The sequence below is a fragment of the Phocoena phocoena genome, chromosome 1 (genome assembly GCF_963924675.1).
Source record: "Phocoena phocoena chromosome 1, mPhoPho1.1, whole genome shotgun sequence".
Lineage (NCBI taxonomy): Eukaryota > Metazoa > Chordata > Mammalia > Artiodactyla > Phocoenidae > Phocoena > Phocoena phocoena.
This window is the reverse complement of record NC_089219.1, coordinates 117004388-117027534: the sequence shown is the minus strand read 5'-3', so window position 1 is coordinate 117027534 and position 23147 is coordinate 117004388. Positions and strand designations below refer to the sequence as shown.

The 23147-nt window shown below is 44.0% G+C and overlaps 1 protein-coding gene across 1 annotated transcript; it reads right to left on the bottom strand.

The window, feature by feature from the left end:
- Positions 1-12: 12 nt before the first annotated feature.
- LY9 (lymphocyte antigen 9) lies at positions 13-19404 on the bottom strand. The gene is made up of 9 exons (XM_065877207.1): positions 19269-19404; positions 15181-15507; positions 10889-11164; positions 10028-10366; positions 7399-7506; positions 6354-6407; positions 3046-3326; positions 2602-2673; positions 13-487 (listed from the first exon to the last, which is right to left on the bottom strand). Exons 1-9 carry the CDS (start codon positions 19393-19395, stop codon positions 419-421), a joined length of 1653 nt encoding a protein of 550 aa, XP_065733279.1. The 5' UTR covers positions 19396-19404; the 3' UTR covers positions 13-418.
- Between the last annotated feature and the right edge of the window lie 3743 nt (positions 19405-23147).

The window sequence follows — 23147 nt, the reverse complement described above, 5'->3', positions numbered from 1 at the left end:
TGGACACTTAGGTTATTTGTAGCTTTTTATTTAAAAAAAATACTACTGTGGTCATGATTTCACCTAGATCTTTGTGTCTGTAAGTGAGAATATCTGTTGGTTTTATCTTAGCAGCTCTTTAGAGGAACACGTGAAGGTCCAGGTCCCCTTCAACAACATGACAAGCCTTGGCAGAGTTCTGAGGTGTGCATCTGAGCTGAGAGGCAGAAACACTATGAGCATGCAAGGAGACAAATGGAGCCCAGAAGTTGTCTATCTGTTAATGGGTTTGGGAAGTCGTGGGTGTGAGAGGAAGGGGGAGCCACAAATCCAGGTATCGCTGGGACACTGAAGGAAATTCTGAAGTGCTTCTGCCTGCGGGAGCCCCAGGTCCTATTAGGTCCAGCACTCCAACCTCATGGAGGGAGGCAGCTGCTTTTCAGGGGACATTTTCATAGGTAGATATTTCAGGAGACTCAAGATCATTCTGTTGCGGTGCTGGCACCACCTGTGAGCCAAAAGACACACAATAATATGGTTAATAAAGCAATTATCCAAGCTGATGGCAAGCATTTATGGAGAAACTCCTAATGGCGAAGGCCATGCGCTAGGCTCTTTGGAAGGGAGATATAAGACAGTTTAGTGCAGCAATTTGAGGGTGTTCAAAAATGACAATAAAAGACCTCGCTCTCATGAAGCTACAGTCTAATGATCCCAGTCTACCCTAGCGAGAGAAACAATGCAGACATTTATATAAAGATAATTCAGGTGATAGAAGCTAAGTTCCAAAGTAATAGTCCAAACCATTAGACCTTCATATTCCAAGGGTTCTGAGGATCCCTTGTCTGACAGTGTTCAGGTAAAGCTCTAAAGAGAAGATGAGACTTGAGCTGATGCAGAAAGGAGGTTAAGTATCATCAATAGCTTGGAAATAGCACAAACCTTCTTTGAGATATCATGCAGAGACAAGTGTCAGAAAATAACTAAAGTAGGTTTGAGAATTTCCTGATCAAGTGGGAAATAATGACCTTAGGAGACCCAGAACCAGAATTCCTGGTCCTGAAAATTCTGAGGGCAAGGAATAAATTCTTTCTAGAGTTTGGCTGAGGAAATGCACTGATTTCCACTTATATTGTGGGTGAAGGTGGTTTTAGGGGTCTTGAATTCCTGGAGTGGCGTGGGAGTCATGCAGGACTGACAAGACAAGGTGTGTGTGTGTGGGTCACATGACCATTCTGAAACTCAGAGCAGGGACTGCTGTCCATGACTTTAAGATTGACCAGTATTGACCCAAACGCAAAGGGCCAGGCCCAAGCAGTTTTAGTGAACGTAGTGAACAGTACAGATTTGGCCTTGAGGCCAAAGATAAAGTTCCTTGCTGGCTAGGCATTAGGCCATGCTCTAGAAATCAGGACATGAGGCAGAGATGGTTGAACCAAACTGTGTATTTGCACAAGTATTTACTGAGCAAATTCTATCCATCTTTTAAGACCTCATCCAAATTATTTTTTTCATGAAGCCTTTCCTGGCTACCTCCATGCAGTGCTGTCTACCATTTCCAATGTCCGAAAAACCCTTGGGAACTGCACACATAATAAATAGTCATGGAGAGTATTTTCTCCCATCTTTCAGGTGACTAAATCAATCCAACTCTCCTACATCAAAGATAGATAACAAGTCTTCAAAGTCAAAAGTGGTGCCTTAAACATATTTGAATCCCCATAGCACTCAGCCCAGTTCTGGGCAAGCAAAAGGTATTCAATACATATCTACTGATTGATTCATCAATCACAGAGAAGTAGCATAATTGAAAAACTTTGAGAGTTAAAAAAAAAATCTTGTTCGAACATATTGCAGGGAGGAAATTCTGGGGGAGACTTGAAAGCAAAAGTATGAATGGACCCAATATTTCCAGGAAAGTGAAAGTGGAGTGGACAGCCAGATTCAGATCAAGGTTAATTGTTTAAGACTTTTCAGGGTTATTTAAAAACTCCTTGTGGTTTTTAATATTGAAATTCCAACCACTATCTGTGTGAACTTAGGCAAATTTAATTTCCTGAATCTCAGCTTCTCTGGCTATAAAGTTTGGATGACAGCACACTTGTAGAGTTGTTTTAAGGATCAGATGAGAATATGTTTGCTAATGTTTTGTAAACTGTAAAACTTTATATAAGCTTATTATTAATGGGAAATTCTATGCTTAAGGGATGTTTTAACACTCTAATGAAACCAATGTGCTGTAGTTAATAGCACATATTCCAAAAAATCTTGGCATTAGACTGTTGGCTAATTTCCAATTGTTTTGGGAAGTTGTCATTTTGATGGATTAGAGATAGATTTAGAAACATACATGGACCATACGGTGTTTGGGTTTACAGACTGTTATTCTGGTAGTGTTAAGATTAATCAATATAAGATATCATTAAATTAATTAGAAATGTTCAGCTTTTGGCCACACAGATGTAAATCAGGAATATTTGTTTCAGTATCTCTATGCACCATGGAGTGTGTCAGGGGGGCACACAGTGAGTGGAACTTGAGCTCCTCTGCTTTCAGTTAAAATGGTCTGGGCAATATTTCCTCACTTTAAGGGCCTTAGGACGCAGAGAAAATTGTTCTCACCTTCTGAGGTTTCTGTATAGAGCAGTAGATTGTGGCTGACCTCTCTTTCTTCTGAGGAACTGGGGTCTGTCCCTGTAACAGACCAGCACCAGGATATCCATAATCACCAGACGAGAGAGAGCTTTCCAGAGATTCGCCCTCAACCCTTGAGGAAAAGGGGCACCCCACCAGGTTCTGATTACACATAGAGGGTGGGAACTGCCTTAGTGCAGTGGAAACAGCGCCTCTGGTTTCCCAACACCTCCCTTATTTACGGCCCAAGAATGGGAGCGAAGTTCCTTTATATCAAGGGACCCCAAGGTTGGTAAACATGGATAGAATCACAATTCTCCGTCCTTGCACCGCTGGTCCTGTCCCCCAGTTTGGAGAGATTAGTCTTTCAGGTTACTGGATGGTCCTAGAATGGGGAGGGGGAGGGAAGGTGTACTGATCAAAAGAGCTCACCTGAAAGTCAAGGAACACCTGTGTATACACAGTTTCCCCTTCAATCGCAAGCGCTGGTGTCGTGTCATCTGGAGTGACGAGATAATACTCTGCTTGCCCCTCAGAGTCCGAGTCATGTCCAGCGTCCTCCTGAGTGACCAAATCACACACCTGGTCTCTTCCATTGGCGGGCTGGTGCATCTCTGTCCTCTCCTCATCCTCCTCAGTTGTCCCATTGCTGTCAGAGCTGCTGTCGGAGACGTGCCTGGCGGTCTTAGGGAAAGTGTCCACCTTCTCATACCCTTGGGAGAGCATGGAGCATACTGTGTGGTCAGCAGCGGGCTCTGGAACACATTGTGCAGGGTTGGTAAAGTATGTGCCAGCCCCCTCTCTCTTGCTTTGTGCAAGGATCCAAGCTGCTCTGACTCCTACCCCAGACGAGGCCTAGAGAACTGGAGGAGAAGGTGTTTTCCTGTCTTCCCTCACAGGACTCCATTCCATTACCCCCTTCCTTCTTCCTTTCAAGCATCCACTTATTCATTCATTTGATAAGCATTCATCGAGTGTGATGTGTGATGGACTTAGGAGCTCTCAGTGAGCAGGACTGGCCCCGCTGAATAAACCATCCTAACTGCCATGACAGGTACTCTGGGGAAACACAAAGGTGAGTTAGACCTGGTCTTGAAGGAGTACACTGTCTACCTGGGGGTCAGATCTATACATAAATCAACTAATGTAAGGCCAACTGTGTCATAGGAAAAGTAGGAGGAAAGTGCAGAAGTGAGAGGAGATGGTCTCTGGTTAGGAAGCAGAGAAGAACTTGTGAAGTGACAGAATTAAGGTAGGCCTTGACATTGGGGCAGGACTTTGTTGAATGACAGTGTATTCTTGGTGGAAAGAACAGCGTGATTAAAGGCAGGCATGAAAACTGAGGCACCCTCTCTTTTGGGAAAGGATGGTACTTAAAATATTTAACAACCACAATGGTTTGGGCCTAGGACAATCAGAATGGGTGCCTGCTATGAACACCTGGGTGGATGTCTACTGCCTTTGGGACATACCAAGCAACCCATTTGATCTAAGTGTAGAATAATAATGGCTCACATTTATTAAGTGTCTACTATGTGTCAGTCACTGTTCTAAATGTTTTTCATGAATAAATTCATTTAACCTGCATAAAACCCCATGAAGCCTAGACAATAACTATTCTTATTTATGTTTCACAGATGAGGAAACTGGAGCACATAAATGTTGAATATTTGCCCAAGTAAGTGGGAGGGCCAGGATCTGAATGCAGGTAATCTGGTCCCTGGTGTTCTTAACTGCTACTCAATACTGCCCCCTATGCACTTTGTGTAGGAAAAAAGTAGACAAAATGTGGCCTGGCCCAATACTGAGCAATAATCATAGTCATCACCTATTGGGTGCATACTGTGGGTGCTGCCCCACGCAGTCCTCACAGCAACTGAGAGGTTGGTGCCTTCATTTTGCAAAGTAAGGAAACTAAGGCTTAGAGATTGAATTGCCCAAGATCACTAAAAAGGAGGAGAGCTAGGATAGAAACACAGGATTATCTGACCTCAGGACTCATACACATGACCACTAGATTATCTTGCCTTTTGAGTAACAGACAAAGCCATGAGGAGCCATTGATGGTTTTAGAGCAGTCAGAATTAAGCTTTTCAAAGGGGGAGCAGAAGGGATAGAAAGGAAAAGTTCTGGAGCGGGAATGACCAGTTAGGAAACTATTCACAATATTTCAGGGAAGAAGTTACAAGGAATGGGAATGTCTGTTAATAAGGACTTGTTAAATAAACTAAGGTACGTCTGTAGAATGGAATAAATGGGAGTCAGTCTTAATCTACGTATGCTAATATTGCTAGGATCTACTGTTAAGTTAAAAAAGCAGGTTCAGAAAAATGTTATAGATGGCTCCCATATGTGTAATCAAAGAAAGAATATATGGCTTGTAAATGCGTTAAAATGCTCTGAAAGGATTTAGACATACATATATCTTAACAATGGAGGTCTCTTCAGGGAGAGCTGGAGATTGGGATTCAGAAGGAGATTATTTTTAATTTATACCATGTGAATATGTGACTTTTCAATTAAAAAAACAACCTGTTTAATAAAACAAAAAATTGATGACAGCATGAACTCAGGCAGTGGCAGAGTCTCCAAAGAGGAAACTCTGGAGAGATAGTGGAGAAATAAAAGAAGCAGACCTTGGGCACTGAGAAGAGGTGCTGGGGGAGGGAGGAGGGACAGGGATGACAGTGGTAATCCCCAAAACATTTTTATTCCTCCTCCTGTGCCCAGGGTGCCAAGGAAGGAGGGTTCAGGCTAGGGGAGACCAGGGTCTGTTCTGCCAGCTCTAAGGAGGAAGCTGGTGGGAATCTCCAAAGTCTAACCTCATTTCCATTTCATGCCCCCTTTTTCTTGGTTACACTTTCCCATCAGAAAAGGCTGCAATGTTGGATTTCTGAGCCTGTGGCTCCCCCACACATTCCCTCCTCCTATTCCATCTCCTTGGGGCATCCCCTCCATGAGAGGTGACGTAGGGTTTTTTAAAGCAGGGTTTGACTGAGTGGCCAGAGTTTGGGGATTCCTTAGAACTCCAGAGCTTCAGAGTTCAAGGTGGTAATTTAGGACACTGAGATTTGGGACTGGGAGAATAAGGAACAGGCATCTCAGCTCTCCACCCCAACACTCATCAGAACAGCTCCACTTTTACGTGCATTGTGATTTGGGGGTGTTGCATAATATTTTGTTTGAAGAAAGCATTCCTTAGCTTTTTCGAAAATTGGAAAACCACTGCCTCAGTAATACTTATGGGTAATAGGTATCTAAACAGTCTTATGAGTTTTCGTTTCAACTAACTTTTAATTTTGCTTCAGTCACAGATTTACTGTTTCATCTGGTCTTTGTTTCTCCATTCTTGGAGTGGAGACAGTAAATTCCTCCTCCTCATGGGGCACATTCCAGTGATGGCAGTCAATACCTGAGGAAGCCTAGAGACCCCGGAGGAAGGACTAGTTCTCCTAGCTCTGGTTACCATCTTTTAGGAGTTCAGTCTGGTGGTGGCTTTTGTTCTCCAAACCACCTTCCTTTAGCATGTTGTTTCTCAGACTTTAACAGGCATACGATTCACCTACAGATCTTGTTAAAATGCAGATTTGTGTTCAGTATTCTGGGGTGGTGCCCAAGAGTTGCGTTTCTTACAAGCCCTTGGGTGTACCCACGTTGCTGGTCACACACTGAGTAGCCACATTCTGGAGCTTCCATCTGGCCTGGGAACCCCGTAGCCTGTGTCACTGGTGATATATTACCTGGTGTGTCAGCTGGAGCCTCAACTTGACTGGAACTGAAGGCTGGGGCTGAACCTGAGAAATCAAGTTAGAGAAGGATTATCATTAGGGCTGTGAGGGGAGAGAGTCTGATTCTGTGAGAGTCAAAGGAGAGAGAGAGAGATTTCTGAGGACATAGGGAAAAGGCTTTAGGGAGGAGAGTGAACCCTGATGTGAGCACAAGCCCATGGGAAATGTTGGCCAGAGTCTAGGGTCATCTTCAGCTGAGGAGAATTCTCTGGAGTTTCCTGCCATCTCTCTGGAAGGGAGCGCTCTAACCCCTCTGTGGTAGCCACTCATCAGGTTGGTTTGCTGGCTCACAGTAATTCTTCCAGGGACCCTATATATTCTAACCAATCTGTTCTTTCTGGGAACTACTCCATTCCCACTTCAATACTGACATTCTAGAAGGAGCTACCAATCACAAACACTCATTCCATTGCCCACAGTGATTAGTCTAAGCAATAGTCACATGACCTAAAGCTGAGCCAATGAGAGAGATTTCTGAGGTTCTTCAAATTGGAGTTGGAGGGGAAACATCTTTTTCCCCTTCCTGGTGTCAGAACTACTAGTATGTGTGAATCTGGAGCTACCAGTTGCTGTGTTTTGGTACATTCCACCCCCACCCCTTCCCTTCAGCTGGCTGTATTAAGAGAGTTAAGCTGGCTTATAGGGAAAAATAAGGATGAGAGATGGAGAGCTCTGGTGGCTTTTGAGTCTCTGGTGACATTTGTCTCTAGGCCAGCTCTTCTCTTCCTTGCCCATAGACTGATTATGTGAGTCTCCAAATAATAAACCAGTCCCCTTGCACCTCTCCCCACCCTTTCTTGTCTAAGCTAGTTTGAGTTGGGTTTCAATTATTTGCAACTAAAGAGTCCCAGCTGACACTCCTCCCCTATCATTCTGAGAGGAAATGAGGTCTTGGGAGAGAAGGGGTAGGAGGGAATTATGAGAGGACAAAGAAGTCTCCAGAGGTCCTAGGGAAATGGCCTCGTACTGGCAGATATCATTGATCTCAGAAACTCACATCGTCCTTTTTTCTTCCAAAAGCACCAGCCAGAGATCCCAAAGCACAGAAGGGTGAAAGGAACCATCAGGGAGAGCCCAGACCAAAGTGCTGTCCTTCTCTCAGGTCCTGTGAAGAGGAACTGAGTGATATCAATATAAATAACAACAAGGGAGTTGGGGCAAGCAAAGGACAAAACATAAAGGCCATCCTACCTGCCTCTTAAAATCCCATACTATTGCAGGAAATATTCCTTTTCATTCATTCTACAGCTATTTATTGGGCAGTCATATTCCAGGCAAGAAATTATAGCAGTAAGGCAGACACTGTCCCTGGGTAGAGAGGTTTATTGCTTGCCCAGTGTCACAGAGTTTTAAGTACCTGAGCTGGGATTTGAATGCAGGCTGTCAGATCCTAAAACATCCTTATCCATCACACTACACTGCCCCTCTCTATAAATGGTATAAGGACAGTTCTAGAAAGTGAATCCAGATTACTATTGATCGGGGCTCTAAAACCACTTGCCAGACACAGCCTGACCCAGCATTTTCACATCCTGGGTAGACCTTCCTTTTTTTCTACTTCTCTCTAGGGAAGAGCAGAGCACAGAACTCAGAGCCTCAATCCTGCTTCTGCTGGGTGACCTTGGTTAGTATGACTGAGGAATTAAATTGTCTATTTAATTTTAATTAATTAAAATTTAAATTAAAAATCAGCTACTCTATTCCTTATTGAAAAACAGATAAGTATATTTGGAACAACTCAGATATAAATATATTTTTTCAACTGCAAATTTTATGAAGTCTGAATACAGATCAACTACTGCCCATGAGAATTTAGCATCTGAATTAAGATGTGCTGTAAGTGTAAAGTACATACTGGATTTCAATGACTTAGTACAAACTGAAATGCAAATTATGTCGTGAATAATTCTTTGTATTGACTACATGTTGAATTGATGATAGTTTGGATATATTGAGTTAAATAAAATATACGATTAAAATTAATTTTACCTGTTTCTTTTTGCTTCTTCTAATATGACTATTAAAAATTTAAATTGCCTATTATAATTTCATTATATTTCTATTGGAATGTGCTGCTCTAAAGACTGTCACTCACACTCCCTCACTGCACTTCATAAAGAACCACTCAGAATGAAAACTCTTGGGTCCACGAACTTAAGGCTCTGAGGTCTGGCTGAACAGGAGAGCAACCTGGACAGAGGTCCCTAGAAAGAAACTGCTGGGAGCTGTTGCTGACAGGATTGCTGGCTCTGCATGTGAAGCTGGGGTGTTTTTCTCCACTTCTCCAGGAGACACTGAGGTGAGCTCCCCCTTGGGACACAACAGCTCCTTTCTGTAGGGGGCTCCATCTGTATGTCACATTGTGTCCACTGTCCTCCACTGAGCATGTCAGGCTGATCCTGCAGACGCCGTCCTCTGTGAGCCCGAGGCTCCTGGTGACTTTTGGCTTCTTCAGCCTCCCTATGTGAGGAGAAAGGCAGACCAGATGTGGAGTCAGGCCTGCACCCTGGGCAGTTACCATTCAAAATATATTCATGAAGTTGTGGGTTGACACAGCCTTAGGGCTGGGAAGGTGCCTTCAGGAGTGCACCTGGACTTTTCTTTGATAGATCTAAAATCTCAGACTCATCACTTTACTCATCTTTGGTCCTTGGAAATAGAGGGGTTAATGAAAAGTGAAAAAGATACCCCATCATTCTATACAGTATACTGTGAAGAACAAGCAAACCAATCAACACAAATAAGCACAAGACTTCCAAGTGCCCTGAGGCCCTTCAAGGCTTACATTTTGGGGTCCCATCATCTAATTTGTTTCCTTACATGGGATAAGGAGTGTGGAGAGGTGAGCACAGCACCGTCACAGAGTAAGCACTTAATAAATGTTAACAATTTTAAGAGCAGCGTAAGACTGGCACGCTTTGTTCCCAATTTCTTATTCTTTTTGCTTGATCACCTTCCTGGTTCTTTGCTATCTGAGTCACAGTAGGCAATAGAAGTGAACTAGCTGACTTGCATATTTTCACAGGACCATGGACAGTGACTCTTTTCTCATGTACTGAGACACCAACATGCCCAGGCAGGGGATAGGTTGACCATGTCTGAATGGTAGAGGTGAAGGAGCTGGCAAATTTAAATTATACAAACCGTCCAGCTAAGCTCCTGTGAAGCACGGGGCTGAGGAGGAAGACTGAGTTCTTTCCCTCACACTCAAGGAAGCCAAGTAGCCTTCCAAGCTCTTGGAGGTCACAGGACAATAAAGGCTTTCTCCTCAGTCTTCTATGATTTTACCCAGCCAGCTCTGCCTTTATGCAAAATGATAATGTCCTATAAAAATACAGGTTGGAGAGTTCCTTGTCCCACCCAGTAATCAATGTAGGAGGACAGGGCAAGTACCAGAAGTTGGTTGATTGAGGCTTAACTGGAAGCCTAGAAGAAGGGGGCCTGGGCTAGGGGAATTTGCTCAGCTGCTGATTGTATTGTCCTCCCGTGAACGTACTGGTGTGAACTGAGTAGCTGTCCTGTGGGTCTGAGGCATTTTGTAGGAGGAGGGAGGTGGGCTAGGCAGCAAAGAGGAGAAAGCTTTCAGGGCATGAATCGAATGATGGACGTTCTACTCAGAAACTCACGGTAGACGTTCAGGTTGATATGTTTTGTGCTGGCAACTCTGGCGTTTGAGCACACATAGGCGTGGTAGGGGCCGGCGTCCTCCATCTTCAACTGGCCAATCTTTAGGGAGTAGTCCTGGCTGGAGACCCACACCGTGCTCTGATTTGGGTCCTTGAACTTAATGAGTTGATTGGCTGTTGCTTCTTCTCCCCGCTCTTTGCTGATAATAGAGGTGTTAAACATCCAGACAACGTTGTCTATGTGCTGACTGTCCGGGAGCGCCAGGGACAGGGTGATGGACTCCCCCAGGATCCCCGCCACTGTCTCCCCCATTGGTCTTCCTCTGGAAGCTCCTAGATCTGTAGCCAGAGGTGAGACATTGCAGTTTCAGCCACTGGTCTCGAACCCTTGACCCTGAGCCTGTCTGAAGGGGACCATAGCCTGATACACCCTCCTGCCCAGGCCTCCTTCCCCCTTTCTCTGATGAGGCATGCCTGCTGCTTTCCCATGACCACTTGTCATGCACAGGTATGCACCTGGCTCTGCCTATTGCATACCCAGTCCTCTCCTGCCCTCTCTGCCCTTCTAAGGACACCATAGGAAACACCCCTACTCAAGCAAAGAGCAATCTGGATTTCTGCATCCATACTCTCTTTCCCTCTCTTGTGTTATAGACTCTTGGAGTTTCAGAGTGCCCTGGGAGTTCCCAAGTCCCCTACCAGTCTCTCTCAGGCTCCTGAGGGTAGAGAAAAAGGGATTTTCAGGCCTGTTCTCTTACCTCCCTACCTCATCTGTGTCTTGCCAGAATCCTGGGGTTTAGACTCTGTAGCTGCTTAGACTGTTTCTGGAATCCCCTGGAGGGCCTCAGTGGAGCCAGTTACCTGTACAGAACTGCCAGGCATGGACAGGGCGGGAGCTGCTCTGGCTGACGGGGTTCTTGGCTCTGCAGATGTATGGCAGGTTTGGGTCACAGGGCAACCAAGAGATGGTGAGACTAGGCCCCCCCCAGGATTCAGAAGCATGGGGATCCCTCGAAGTCCAGTAGTACTGAACATCTTCCCCTGACCCCTTCACGGAGCATACAAGGGTGATGTTACAGGAGGCGTTCTCAGACATGTTCACAGACTTCATGGTGACTTGGGGCTCCTGCAGCTGTTCTGCAGGAACAAGGGCAATAGGAAGACTATTCAGACTGCTTCCCCAGCAGGAAAGGGCTAAGTGAAAAATATGGTGTTGGTAGAAGAGCTGGGGGCCAAAGGAAGAGGCCAGCATTATCTGTTCCAGTGGGAAGTCTTTTTTTTTCCTCTTTGTATCTCATGCAAGCTAGGTTGATTGCCTTTCCTCAGTGTTTCCCTAGTATCCTCTACAGCTGTTATCACCAAGACTCAACATGACAATAGTCTGATTATTCTCTCTCTCCCCCACCAGTTAGTGAATTCCTTGAGGACAGAGCGTCTGTATCTGAACATCTAACAGCTGCCTGGTCCATGAAAAACACTCATGAATGTTTGGTAAATAAATGGATGAATGAGCCAGCCTCAAACACGGGGGATTTGGAAGCTCTGCCTCTATAATTTGAGTTGCCCTTGTCTTTTGGTCTAGATTTGGGACCCACTGTGCTTCCAGACTTTCTTCCTGGTCCTCTCCTTTCCTTTTGTTCCATCTCCTCTGTTCACAGCCTGTGTGTGTGCATGTGTGTGTGTGTGTGTGTGTGTGTGCAAGTTCATTTTCTTTTTTGAATAGGCAATACATACATAAAATTGAAATTGCAAAGATACAAAAAGGTACATATGCACACACAAAGAAACAAGCTTTCTTGCCCCAGCCACCTAGTTCCTCTCTCCAGGAATTATTGTTCTTGGAGGCAATTACTGTTATGAGATTCTTGTCGATCTTTCCAGAGGTATTCTAGTTGTAGACACATATATATAATAGCATGCTGTACATATTGTCCTTAAGCTTTTAAGAATTTTAATGATATATCTGGGAAATTGTTGTATGTTAGTACATATTAAGTTGATTCATTCTATTTCTGTTAACTGCATAGAATTCCATTTCTTTAATATATCCAGAGCACCCTAAAAAATCAATCAGAAAGGTCAAACAATCCAATAGAAACACGGTGTTATAGGCTAAATTCTGTCCCCACAAAGTTCGTATGTTGAAATTCTAACCCCAAGTACCTCAGAGTGTGATTGTATTTGGATATAAGACTGTATTTGGAAATGGAGGTAATTATTTTAAAATAGGGTCATTAGGATGGTCCCTAATCCAACATGTCTGGTGTCCTTATAAGACGAGGAGATTAGGACAGAGACAACACAGACAGAGAGACAACCATATGAGGACATAGGGAAAGAAGGTGGCCGTATGTAAGCCAGGGAAAGAGGCCTCAGAAGAAGGCCTCATGACCAGCCCCAGATGTGTGAGAAAATAAATCTCTGTGGTTTAAGTTACTCAGTCTGTGCTACTTTGTTATCACAACCCTAGCAAACCAACACAGATTTTGGCACCAGAACTGGGGTGCCGCTATAATGAATACCCAAAAATATTGAAGTGGCTTTGGAACTGGTTAACTGATAGAGGCTGGAAGAGTTTTAAGGTGCCTGTTAGAAAAAGCCTAGATTGTCTTCAAGAGACAGTTCATAGAAATATGGATGTTAAATGTGATTCTGGTAAGAGCTCAGAAAGAAAAGAAGAGATCTGTAAAGAAAATTTCTATTATCTCAGAGATAGACGTATTATTGTCAATATAATATTGATAGAAATATAAACATTAAACGTGTGGCTGGTAAGGTAATAGTTGAAAATGAAGAGCCTGTTATTGGAGGAAAGGTGATACTTATAAAGTGACAAAGAACTTAGACAAATTATGTTCTAGTGTATTGTAGAAAGCAGAACATTTAAGTGATGAACTGGGTATTTAGTTAAGGAGATCTCCAGGCAAAGCATTGAGGGCACTGCCTGTTTTCTTCTTTTGCTTGTAGTAAAATGTGAGAGAAGAAAGATAAATTGAGGAAGGAATTGTTAAGCAAGAAGAAACCAGAATTTAAAGATTTGGAAAATTCTCAGCCTATCTATAGAGCAAAAAATGAGAATTTGTGTCTGGGGAAAACACTGAGAGTATGGATAGACAATGCTGTAATTCAAGGATCCAGTCAACCATTTCAGTAGAAATTCTGTCACCTTGGACTGAAGGGACACAGATGGGACAAAATGAAGGAAGGCTCTCAGATTTGGGGGATTTTACAGGATAAGCCAATAGAGATGTCCAGCTGAGACCATGCTTTATCCTTCAAGAAAAGGGAAGAATGACCCCAAGGGCAGTTCAGAGGTCGACAGGTCTGCTACTGGCACCACAGGCCTAAAGGTCATAGGCCCAGGGGCCGTTGGTGGTGTGGTTTCCTCCTTGGTTCCAGGGGGCAGGGCTGCTGGCCAGGGCCCAGGGCCAAGGAGGTGTGGTTGCCACCCCAGTGGACCAGGAGGATAAATCATAGAGCCAAAGGGGATTATTCTCAGATCTAAGAAGATGTGGAGACTTCCCTAGTGGCGCAATTGTTAAGAATCCGTCTGCCAATGCAGGGGATACGGGTTTGAGCCCTGGTCCGGGAAGATCCCACATGCTGTGGAGCAACTAAGCCCATGAGCCACAACTACTCAGCCCGCGCGCCTAGAGCCCGTGCTCCGCAACAAGAGAAGTCACCGCAATGAGAAGCCCGCACACCGCAATGAAGAGTGGCCCCTGCTCACTGCAACTAGAGAAAGCTGACATGCAGCAACAAAAAACCCAATGCAGCCAAAGATAAATATATAAATAAATAAAATTTATTAAAAAAAAAAAAAGAAAATACATCATCAAAAAAAAAAAGATGTGGTACATATATATACAATGGAATATTACTCAGTCATAAAAAAGAATGAAATAATGCCATTTACAGCAACATGGATGGACCTAGAGATTGTCATACTGAGTGAAGTAAGTCAGACAGAGAAAGACAAATATCATATGACATCACTCATATGTGGAATCTAAAAAATGGGTACAAATGAACTTATCTACAAAATAGAAATAGAGTCACAGATGTATTATGTAACCATAAACTTATGGTTAACAGGTGGTAAGGGGGGGATAAATTGGATTGACATATACACACTACTATATATAAAATAGATAACTACCCCAATAAAAATTTTTTAAAAATCTAATAGAATTTGCCCTAATAGGTTTTAGACTTGTTTGGGACCTGTGACCCATTTTTCTTCTTTCAGATTTCTCCCTTTTGGAATGCAAATGTCTATGTTGTGCCTGTCCCATCATGAAAGCAGGTAACTTGTCTGGTTTCAAAGGTTCACAACTGGAGAGGAATTTTGCCTAGGATGATTTATACCTCAAGTCTCACTTATACATGATTTAGATGATATCTAGATAAGATTTTGGACTTGATGTTGGAATGGGTTAAGACTTTGGGAGCTGTCGAGACGGGGTGAATGTATTTTGTGAGAAAGACATGAGTTCTGGGGGACCAGAGGGCAGAGTGTTATGGGCTGAATCAAAATTCATACGTTGAATTCATAATCCCTATTACCTCAGAATGTGACTGTATCTGGAGATAGAAAATTTAAAGAGATGATTAAGTTAAAATGGGGTTATAATGTGGGCCTTAATCCAGTATGACTGGTGTCCTTGTAAAAAGAGGAGACTAAGACACAGACAACACAGATAGAGGGACGACCACGTGAGGACACATCAAGAAGGTGGCCATCTGCAAGCCAAGGCATGAGTCTCAGAAGAAATCAAACTTGCTGGCACCCTGACCTTGGACTTCTACCCTTTAGAATTGTGAGAAAATAAATTTTTGTTGTTTAAACCACCCAATCTGATATTTTGTTATGGCAGCTCTAGCAAGCTAATACAGATGGATGGATAAAGGATATTAACACAGAGAGAGAATCCACATGGCAGAAAACAGAATCCAAATAGCTCTTAAACACATTTTGGCTGTTCTTCGCTCTTGACATCTGTATTTATGGAATTGGGGGAAAAGGGGGAAATTGGGGGAAAAGGACCAAGGTGATAGTTCTCTTTGTCCTAGAGAGATTAATTCCTGGAGAGGGTAAAACCCTGCTTTTAAAAATAAAAGGTCAAAACCCACAGACGCTCTCTGGAACTCACCATAGATAGACAGGGTGAATTTCTCACTTGTGGTGACTTCAGAATTCTTTTGGTTTATCTGGGCTTTGTAGGATCCTGCATCTTTCAGAGTCAGCTTGTTGATAGACAAGGAGTTGTTCTGGGTGACGTTTATTCGCCCCTGGTAGCTTTTGTCTATTAAGATAATCTTTCCTTTTGCATCTGCTAAAGCCAAAGCTTCTTGGGGACCACTCCAGGTGATGTGCTCAATTTCCATGTCTACTGAAATGTTCAGGGACAGAATCACTGAACCCCCTAGAATCCCTTTCACCACTGGTGGGGTTGAGTCCTTTTCAGAGGCTCCTAGCCCTGCAGAGACAAAAGAGGGACTTGGTGGAGGAGCTGGAGTCCTCAAGCCAGCGTTCATTTGTTTGTTCGTTTATTCGTGCATGTGTACATTCATTCATTCAATAAACACATATTGGTAATAAATGCCAGATGTTGAGAAATGAAATGATATTTTGGCTGTCCTCCCTCTAGACCCATTGCTTAGCAAATGGACCTCGTTCATCCATTCATTCACTTCCCAAACATTCTCTCCCAGGAATGTAGCTACAATAATCAGTAAAACAGACTTTATAGGTTTCTATTCCTACAGGGAAATTAGCATTGTGGCTTTCGACGAATTTCTGAATTTCTCTGAGAATCAGTGTACTCATCTGTGAGACAGAAATGTTCACACCTGTACCATCTTCCTCCAGGAAAGTGGTAGAGATGAAATAAAATCAGGTTGCTGTAAATCATGAAGAACTAATGAAGTAAAAGATGGAGCATCTTTAAAAAAACAAGATGGATTGATGGATGGCTAAAAGGGTGGATAGATGAATAGGTGTGTGATACAGGAAGTAAAGTAAAACACCAGTGATAGAACTGAGCTGGGAGGTATCTGAGTGTTCACTGCAAAATTCTTTCACGTTTTCTGTACGTTTGAGAATTTTCATAATAAACTATTGGGAGTGAAAGGAGCATCTCTCGTCTCTATTATCACCTTACCTTTCCCTCTTTGCCCACGGATCTCAGTCTGACTTTGGCTTGGCCAGGGAAATCTGGTCTGTGATTGGGAACAAGGTTTGGGGTTGGGAATAGGTAGGTAGCATTGATTCAACACCTGATTTCCTCATCTCAGGAAAGACCCGGATCTCTGATAACCATTGTTACTAAGGGCTCCAGAGGCCTGACATTTGGCCGCGGCAGCTTATTTCCTTGTAGAGGTCCTGTGAGTATCCTCTGGGTGACCCCAACCTGGATTCCCAGATTCCAGGGCTTCTGAGGCTCTAGAGAGTGCTCTGTAAACCCTAGACCAACTCAGATGGGTTCAGGACCCAGACTCCACCAGGAATTCTGGGTGGAAAAATATGTAGAAAATGTTAGAGAGAGAGGAGTGTCCAAAGTACAGCCTGGACGGATGGGAAAAGGTTGAAGTGTGTTCTGAAAGCCTAAAGGTTACAGGTTCCGTAGACACAGAGAAGAGATTGGTGCAGGCCAAGGGGGTCTCTGCCCAGACCCCCATCAGCAGAGCACTTGGACCTTGTGGCGTGGTAGCTAGAGGACACAGGACTAGGAACCCTGGACAAGAAAGGGTCAGTTCAGGTAGACTCTGGGGGCAGATTCAGAAGACAGAAGCTTAGCTGAAGTGATGTTGGTTTGAGGTTGCCTAAAAGAGAGCTCTTCTCATCCAGAAGACACTGCTTATGATTGCTATGTGTGTATTAGGCACTTTGTAGAAATCACTTCACTTAATCCTCAAAATTATCTGACAAGTAGCCTTGTTTTTCTGATAAGGAACTGAAATTTAGAGAGTTTAAGCCACTTGCCTGAGATCAGGGGTTTGGTCAGTTGCAGAGCCCAGATTCTATGTACGTGATGCCCCAGAGTATAGAGGCCAGGAGCACTGACCACCCCATCCTGGAAGCCCAGAGGTGCTGGGTCTTGGCTGGGCTCATATGGACATTTTTTTTTTTTTTTTTTTTTTTATGGACATGTTTTGACATCATCGCTCCTCACATCAACGACAAACAAAGCCTCTCATACTGTCAGTGGGAGGAGCAGGATGTGGTCCTGATCATATTGTAGCAGAGTGCTACACAGCTCCCTGCAGAGTGACAGGAGCCCCAGGTATCAGCCATCTTATTTTCTTTATTTTTTATTTTTGCGGTACGCGGGCCTCTCACTGTTGTGGCCTCTCCCGTTGCGGAGCACAGGCTCCAGACGCGCAGGCTCAGCGGCCATGGCTCACGGGCCCAGCCGCTCCACCGCACGTGGGGTCCTCCCGGACCGGGGCTCGAACCCGTGTCCCCTGCATCGGCAGGCGGACTCTCAACCACTGCGCCACCAGGGAAGCCCAGCCATCTTATTTTTAAACTACGTCATTTGACAAATAATTAAAGGGGGGGTTCAAAGATTGTGATAACTGAATTTGACTTGCCCATCCTTGAATAGTGTCTGAGAATAATGTACTTAACAGTGATTATCATAATAACAAACATAGCTTCCCCCAACTACGTTCCAAGCAGTGTACACATACCATCTCTATCGATAAAACAGTCTTGCATAACACATCTTATTATTTGTATTATACACTGAAGAAATAGAGGCTCACACACCTAAGAAATGATGGAGCAAGGACTTAATTTCAAATATTCCTGGTACTAAAGCTGGGGGCGAGGGGTCAAAACTTTTCACCCTACTGACTCCTAGGTTCCTGAAACAACTCCTTGGAAACACAAAAGCCTCAAGGAAACTCCCTTCTAGACCCAAACAGTGAGGTTTGAGGTAACCCTAATTGGTGGAACCAGACAGAGGGAGATGTCTCTTTGCCCTGAACTGTTTGAAATTCCCTGCATTGACCACCTGAGGCTTGGAGGTCGTTGGATGTGGCTAATTCCAGGTTTATCCAACATAACCAAGAAGCACCTCAAGAGCTGGGTGTGGATATAAACAGCCCTGCTGCCACCTGTGTTTTTATGGTGAGCAAAGATGAAATAGAAAGTGAAGAGACGGGGCTTCCCTGGTGGTGCAGTGGTTAAGAATCCACCCGCCAATGCAGGGGGCACGGGTTCGATCCCTGGTCTGGGAAGATCCCACATGCCACACAGCCACTAAGCCCTTGCGCCACAACTACTGAAACCCATGCGCCCTAGAGCCCATGCTCTGCAGCAAGAGAAGCAACAGCAATGAGAAACCCGCACACAGCAACGAAGACCCAACACGGCCAAAAAAAGTGAAGGGAGGTCAAACTAAAATTCAGCCTTGAGGTCTAGGCTCCCTCTACCCCCATACATGCATCTAAGAGTTTTCTAGAGTTTTCCTCACTGCCCATCCCCACCTCCATCCTCACTGCTGTCAGGTCCTTAGTGCTACCTGCATTATCCTCCCTGAATCCCTGGTGAGGAAGAAGGATTCCAGACGGATAGTAACTGCCACAGTCCCAGGTGGTTGAGATACTCCCTGAGGTACTGGGTTAGCTCTGCCCACTGGAGAGGGGTGAGCAAAGATGAAATAGAAAGTGCTCTTGAGAAGTGTTTCTCAGAAACTAGCAGGACTTGGGCCTTGAGGGGGTGGTAGGATGGTGGGCAGAAAGGATATTCACATAGAAGCCACCTAGCCGAGGGCAACCAGACCATCTCCAGATCCCTAATGAAGCCTCCATACATGTGATAAACAAGGCAGGATGTAGAAAGAAGCTCCAGCGGTTCTATCCCTCCCTAGGAAATTGACAGGTGGCTTACCCTCAGGACAAGTTCCTTGTATCTCTCTGTGTGTTTTACCCACAGTGTATAGGGAACAAACTCATCACCCAGTATTTCTTAGCAGGAAAATGTGAGGGTGAGAGGAATAGAGTCTGAGCCCAGAGTTATTTGTGACCGGGGCTAGAATGTCACCTATTCATGGTGTGTAACTATGCATACTCACACACACACATACAGAGCTCAGAGTAAGCTGGAACTTGCAGAATAATTACCAAAAGGAGAAGAGTTTCCTGCTTTTATCAATTAGAATCCCCAGCAGAAATGTGACCAGCCTCAGAGGAACACCAGTAGCAAGCGGCGGTGGCCACGGTGTGGACTTACCCATGAGCAGGAAGAGGAGAGGGATCCATAGACAGGGAGAGAATATGTGTGGCTGACTCTTTGGTGGCTTATTGGAGAAAGTTTGTAGAGCCCAGCCATCTGTTTGTCTCCCTGGGCTCGCCATCATGATCTGTTTTCAGATAACATGCTGAAGGAGGAAACACTTACCACAGCTTCCGCAATTGCATGTGAGTGTGTGTGTGTGTGTGTGTGTGTGTGTGTGTGTGTGTGTGTGTCCCAGGGAGGGTTGTTTATACCCAGCACCACGGACTCCTCCCACATGCTCAGGCTGGGGTAGAGGTCCCAAGTCTATTAATAACCTTCCTGGGATTTGCAAACCAATAGTGGGTATCACTCGCTTCAGCCTCAGGAGACTTAGGTTCTAAACTTGGCTCTGAAGATGCCGCTTAAAGATCTCTACCTCCTGGTATTCATGCCCTAGTGTAATCACCTCTTCTTGAGTGTGGGATAGATTTTGTGACTTGCTTCTAGTGGGCAGAATGTAGCAGAAGGGATGGGATGTGGCTTCCATCTTGGGCTCTCTTTCTCCACCCCCATCCCTCCTTGAGCTCATGCGAGGAGCCAGGTATTATGCTGTGAACTGCAGGGCCCCAAGATAAGGAAGGCCTCCAGCCAGCGTCCAGCATGGAACTATCGTCTCTGGCCAATGGTTGATGAGAACCTGAGGCCTGCCAAGAGCTACAGGAAAGAAACTGGAAGTGGATCCTCCCCTAGGAGGGCCTTGAGATGACTGCAGCCCTGGCTGACACCTTGACTGTAGCTTAGTGAGGGACCCTGAGCCAGAGGCACCCAGCTAAGCCGTGCCTGGATTCTTGATCCACAGAAGCTGTGAGATAATAAATGTTTATTGTTTTAAGCTGCTAAGTTTTGCAGTTTGTTACACAGCAATGGATAACTAATACAATGGTCTAATAAATTCCCTATTTTGCTTAAGCCAGTTTGTGTTGGCTTCCTGTCAATGCAACTGAAAGACTTTGAATTAATCCTGAGAAAACACCAGGGAAACTGTGCTGAGGATGGATGTTGCAGGTAACAGTTTTAGAACTGGCTGAGTTGAGAATTAAGTTGCGGCGGGGTGGGGGGGGGGGTGCGGTGGTAGCATAATTCCCTTTATTTGCCTTGGGAAGCTGACTTTTTTTAATTGATAGCTGGTTAAGCTGTAGCTTGTTGTATCTTGAGATTTATATGTTTACTTAGGCTATAACATTAGAGGACTTAGAAAACTTCAGGATGGTGGAGTGTGTGGTTCGAGCTAACATTCAGTGAGTGCTTCTCAGGTGCTAGGCCCTCTTCTAAAACTTGACACAAATTACAGCATTAGTCCTCACAACAGCTTTATGAGATAGGTTTTTTTTTTTATCATCCCCACTCTATAGATGAGAAAACTGAGGTATAAGGAGAGTAAGTAGCTTGCTCTGAGTTTTGTAGTTACTGAGAATTTGAACCCAAGAAGTCTGGGAGGAAGGAGGGAGAGAGGGGGACAATGAAGATAACAGGTCTCTGCCCATGGAGAGCTTCTTCAGAGGCTGGTCATGAGCTGGTGCTGTACAATCCTGAGAGGGAAGGCCTCCTTAAATTTGTGCTTTAGACACCTCTCTCACCTCACTCTAGTACTGGTCCTGTGGTTAGAATATGGTTGCCTAGAGAGGACTGCAGGACATGGGGCCAGGAACGGTTGCCGCAGCTCAGATAGAGGGTCTTACAACCTAGGAGCTACGGACTAAATGTTTTGTGTCTCCCCAACATTCACATGTTGAGGTCTGATCCCAAATGCAATGGTTTTAGGAAGTGGAACATTTGGGAGATGATGAGGTCTTGAGGGTGGAGCCCTCAAGAATGGGATTAGTGTCCTTATACAAGAGACCCCAGAGAGCTCCCTCACCCCTTGTGCCATGTGAAGACACCTTGAGAAGATGGCTGTCTGTGAACCAGGAAGCAGGCTCTCAGCAGACGCCAAACCTGCTGGTGCCTTGATCCTCGACTTCCCAGCCTCCAGAACTGAATTTCTTGTTTATAAGGCACACAGCCTATGGTATTTTTGTTATAGTGGCCCAAATGGACTAAGACATAAGACTACAGGCAGTGACGGTCCAGCAAGTGTTTTTAAGCAGAGGCATGGCCTGACTCAAGGACTCGAAGAAAGATTACTCCAGCAGCAGAGTGGAAGGTGGATGGAAGGAATGAGACTGAGATGTGAGAAGACAGGTCACTAGGGATCCCAGGTAAGAGCATGAGAGCAGGGACAGCCTGGATGGGAAGAGAGAACAAAGGTGGGAGAGGGTTCAAAGATATTGTTAATAATAAAAATGATCACTAACATCTGTTGAGTAATTGCTGTGGGTAAGGCTTTGTGCTTGGAGTTTTACATACGTTTTCTCTTTTAATCCTCAAATCAACCCTATTTGGTTGGTACTCCTATTATCCCCATTTTAGAGATGAGGAAACTGAGGCTTAGTGAGGGAAATGTCATTGGAAGGACCATCTTTGAAGTTGTGAACATAGGTAGGCGCAATCTTGTGATAGAATCCAAATGAAGTATCATTTAAGTATAGTAATTAAGTACAATAAAAATCTAAAATGATGCGAGTTTTGATATAATGCAGTTGGCAAATGGGGTCTTGCACTCACCCCAGCCCCTGTCTTCACACAGTGAGGGCTAATATTCTCATTGGGCCATGGATGCAAAGGCACCTAGCGTTGGGAAGCAGAGTGGAGGCAGGTTGGTCCCAGCATCTCCAGTTTCTCAGTGTCCTTGTACCAGGCCAACAAAGGGTGCAAATGACTGGAAAGTCTGGAACCCCTGCTACTGTCCTGGAAATCCAGTCAGTCATAGGCTCCTATTTAATGGGCATTGCCTTCAGGTAGTATCAAACTCCAGCCTGGGCTGCAATTTGGATCCTGTAGCCATAGTCCCAAATTTAGATGCATAGATTCACCATGAGCCCCAAACCAGCCCTTCAATAACTTTGCAATTAAGATGAACCTGCATGTTACATAACTGCATTTTTTTGACTTTACTTTTAATGTTATGTGGGGTTCTAATATGAAAAGAGTATAGAATTTTGGCAAGTTCAAAGCTCTTTACACCTAAATGGAAAGAGAGTTAAATATCTTAAGAGCAAAAAGAAATGCAAAGGAAAAATCAAGTTCTGTAGCTGCAGGAAGGGGAAAAATTAGGTAATATCACAGTGTGCAAATTGAATCTAGGAGACAAGGGCATGAGACCAGCCTTTTAGAGGGCATCAACAAAGTAAATAAAGGGACCATCAGCTAAAGTCTCAGTGATATCTGATCATTAACCAACTGTCCTTGGTTGAGAAAGTGGCCCAGGGAATAGCTGGGATTGAGATGATTGTTTCCTTTGTAGCTATGAATCTTTCAATCCTGGAAAGATAAGGAATTCAGAATAGACATGTTCAAGATATCAGTTAATACGTTTTGTTTAAGCATATGTGTTGTTTAAGAAATTCAGCTTATTAAAGTTATAGTTAACTTTGTGGTTCTGATTTGAACTGTGTTAATTGAGTAATTGATTTACACTTTGATTTTAGTTGGAAATCTTAAGTATATATGAAGTATTGAATATTTTAAAACCACTTAAGAATCACCATATTTAAAACTCTAATTATTAGATTTATAAGCTCTCTTTAAGTATTTGGGGAGACTTATTTGTTGATTAAAATACTTTAGAAGGAAATTAAATATATGACATCCAATAGTGAGGTTTGAAGTCCTTAAGGGAATCAATCTATACATTTGTAAAATGAGTCAAATATTATCAATAGCCACTAAAAAGGGTTACTAAAAGTTTCCTGACTTGTAAATGGAACAATAAATTTGTAAGCTGAACTGGCCTTA

Excerpts from the sequence above, each read along its gene's own strand:
- LY9 (XM_065877207.1), bottom strand. The coding sequence starts at position 19,395 with ATGATGGCGAGCCCAGGGAGACAAACAGATGGCTGGGCTCTACAAACT. Across the intron at positions 3,327-6,353 it reads GGCTCCAGCTGACACACCAG|GGTATGAGAAGGTGGACACT; the intron begins GTAATATATCAC and ends TGCTCTCCCAAG. Across the intron at positions 488-2,601 it reads CTATACAGAAACCTCAGAAG|GTGGTGCCAGCACCGCAACA; the intron begins GTGAGAACAATT and ends TTTGGCTCACAG.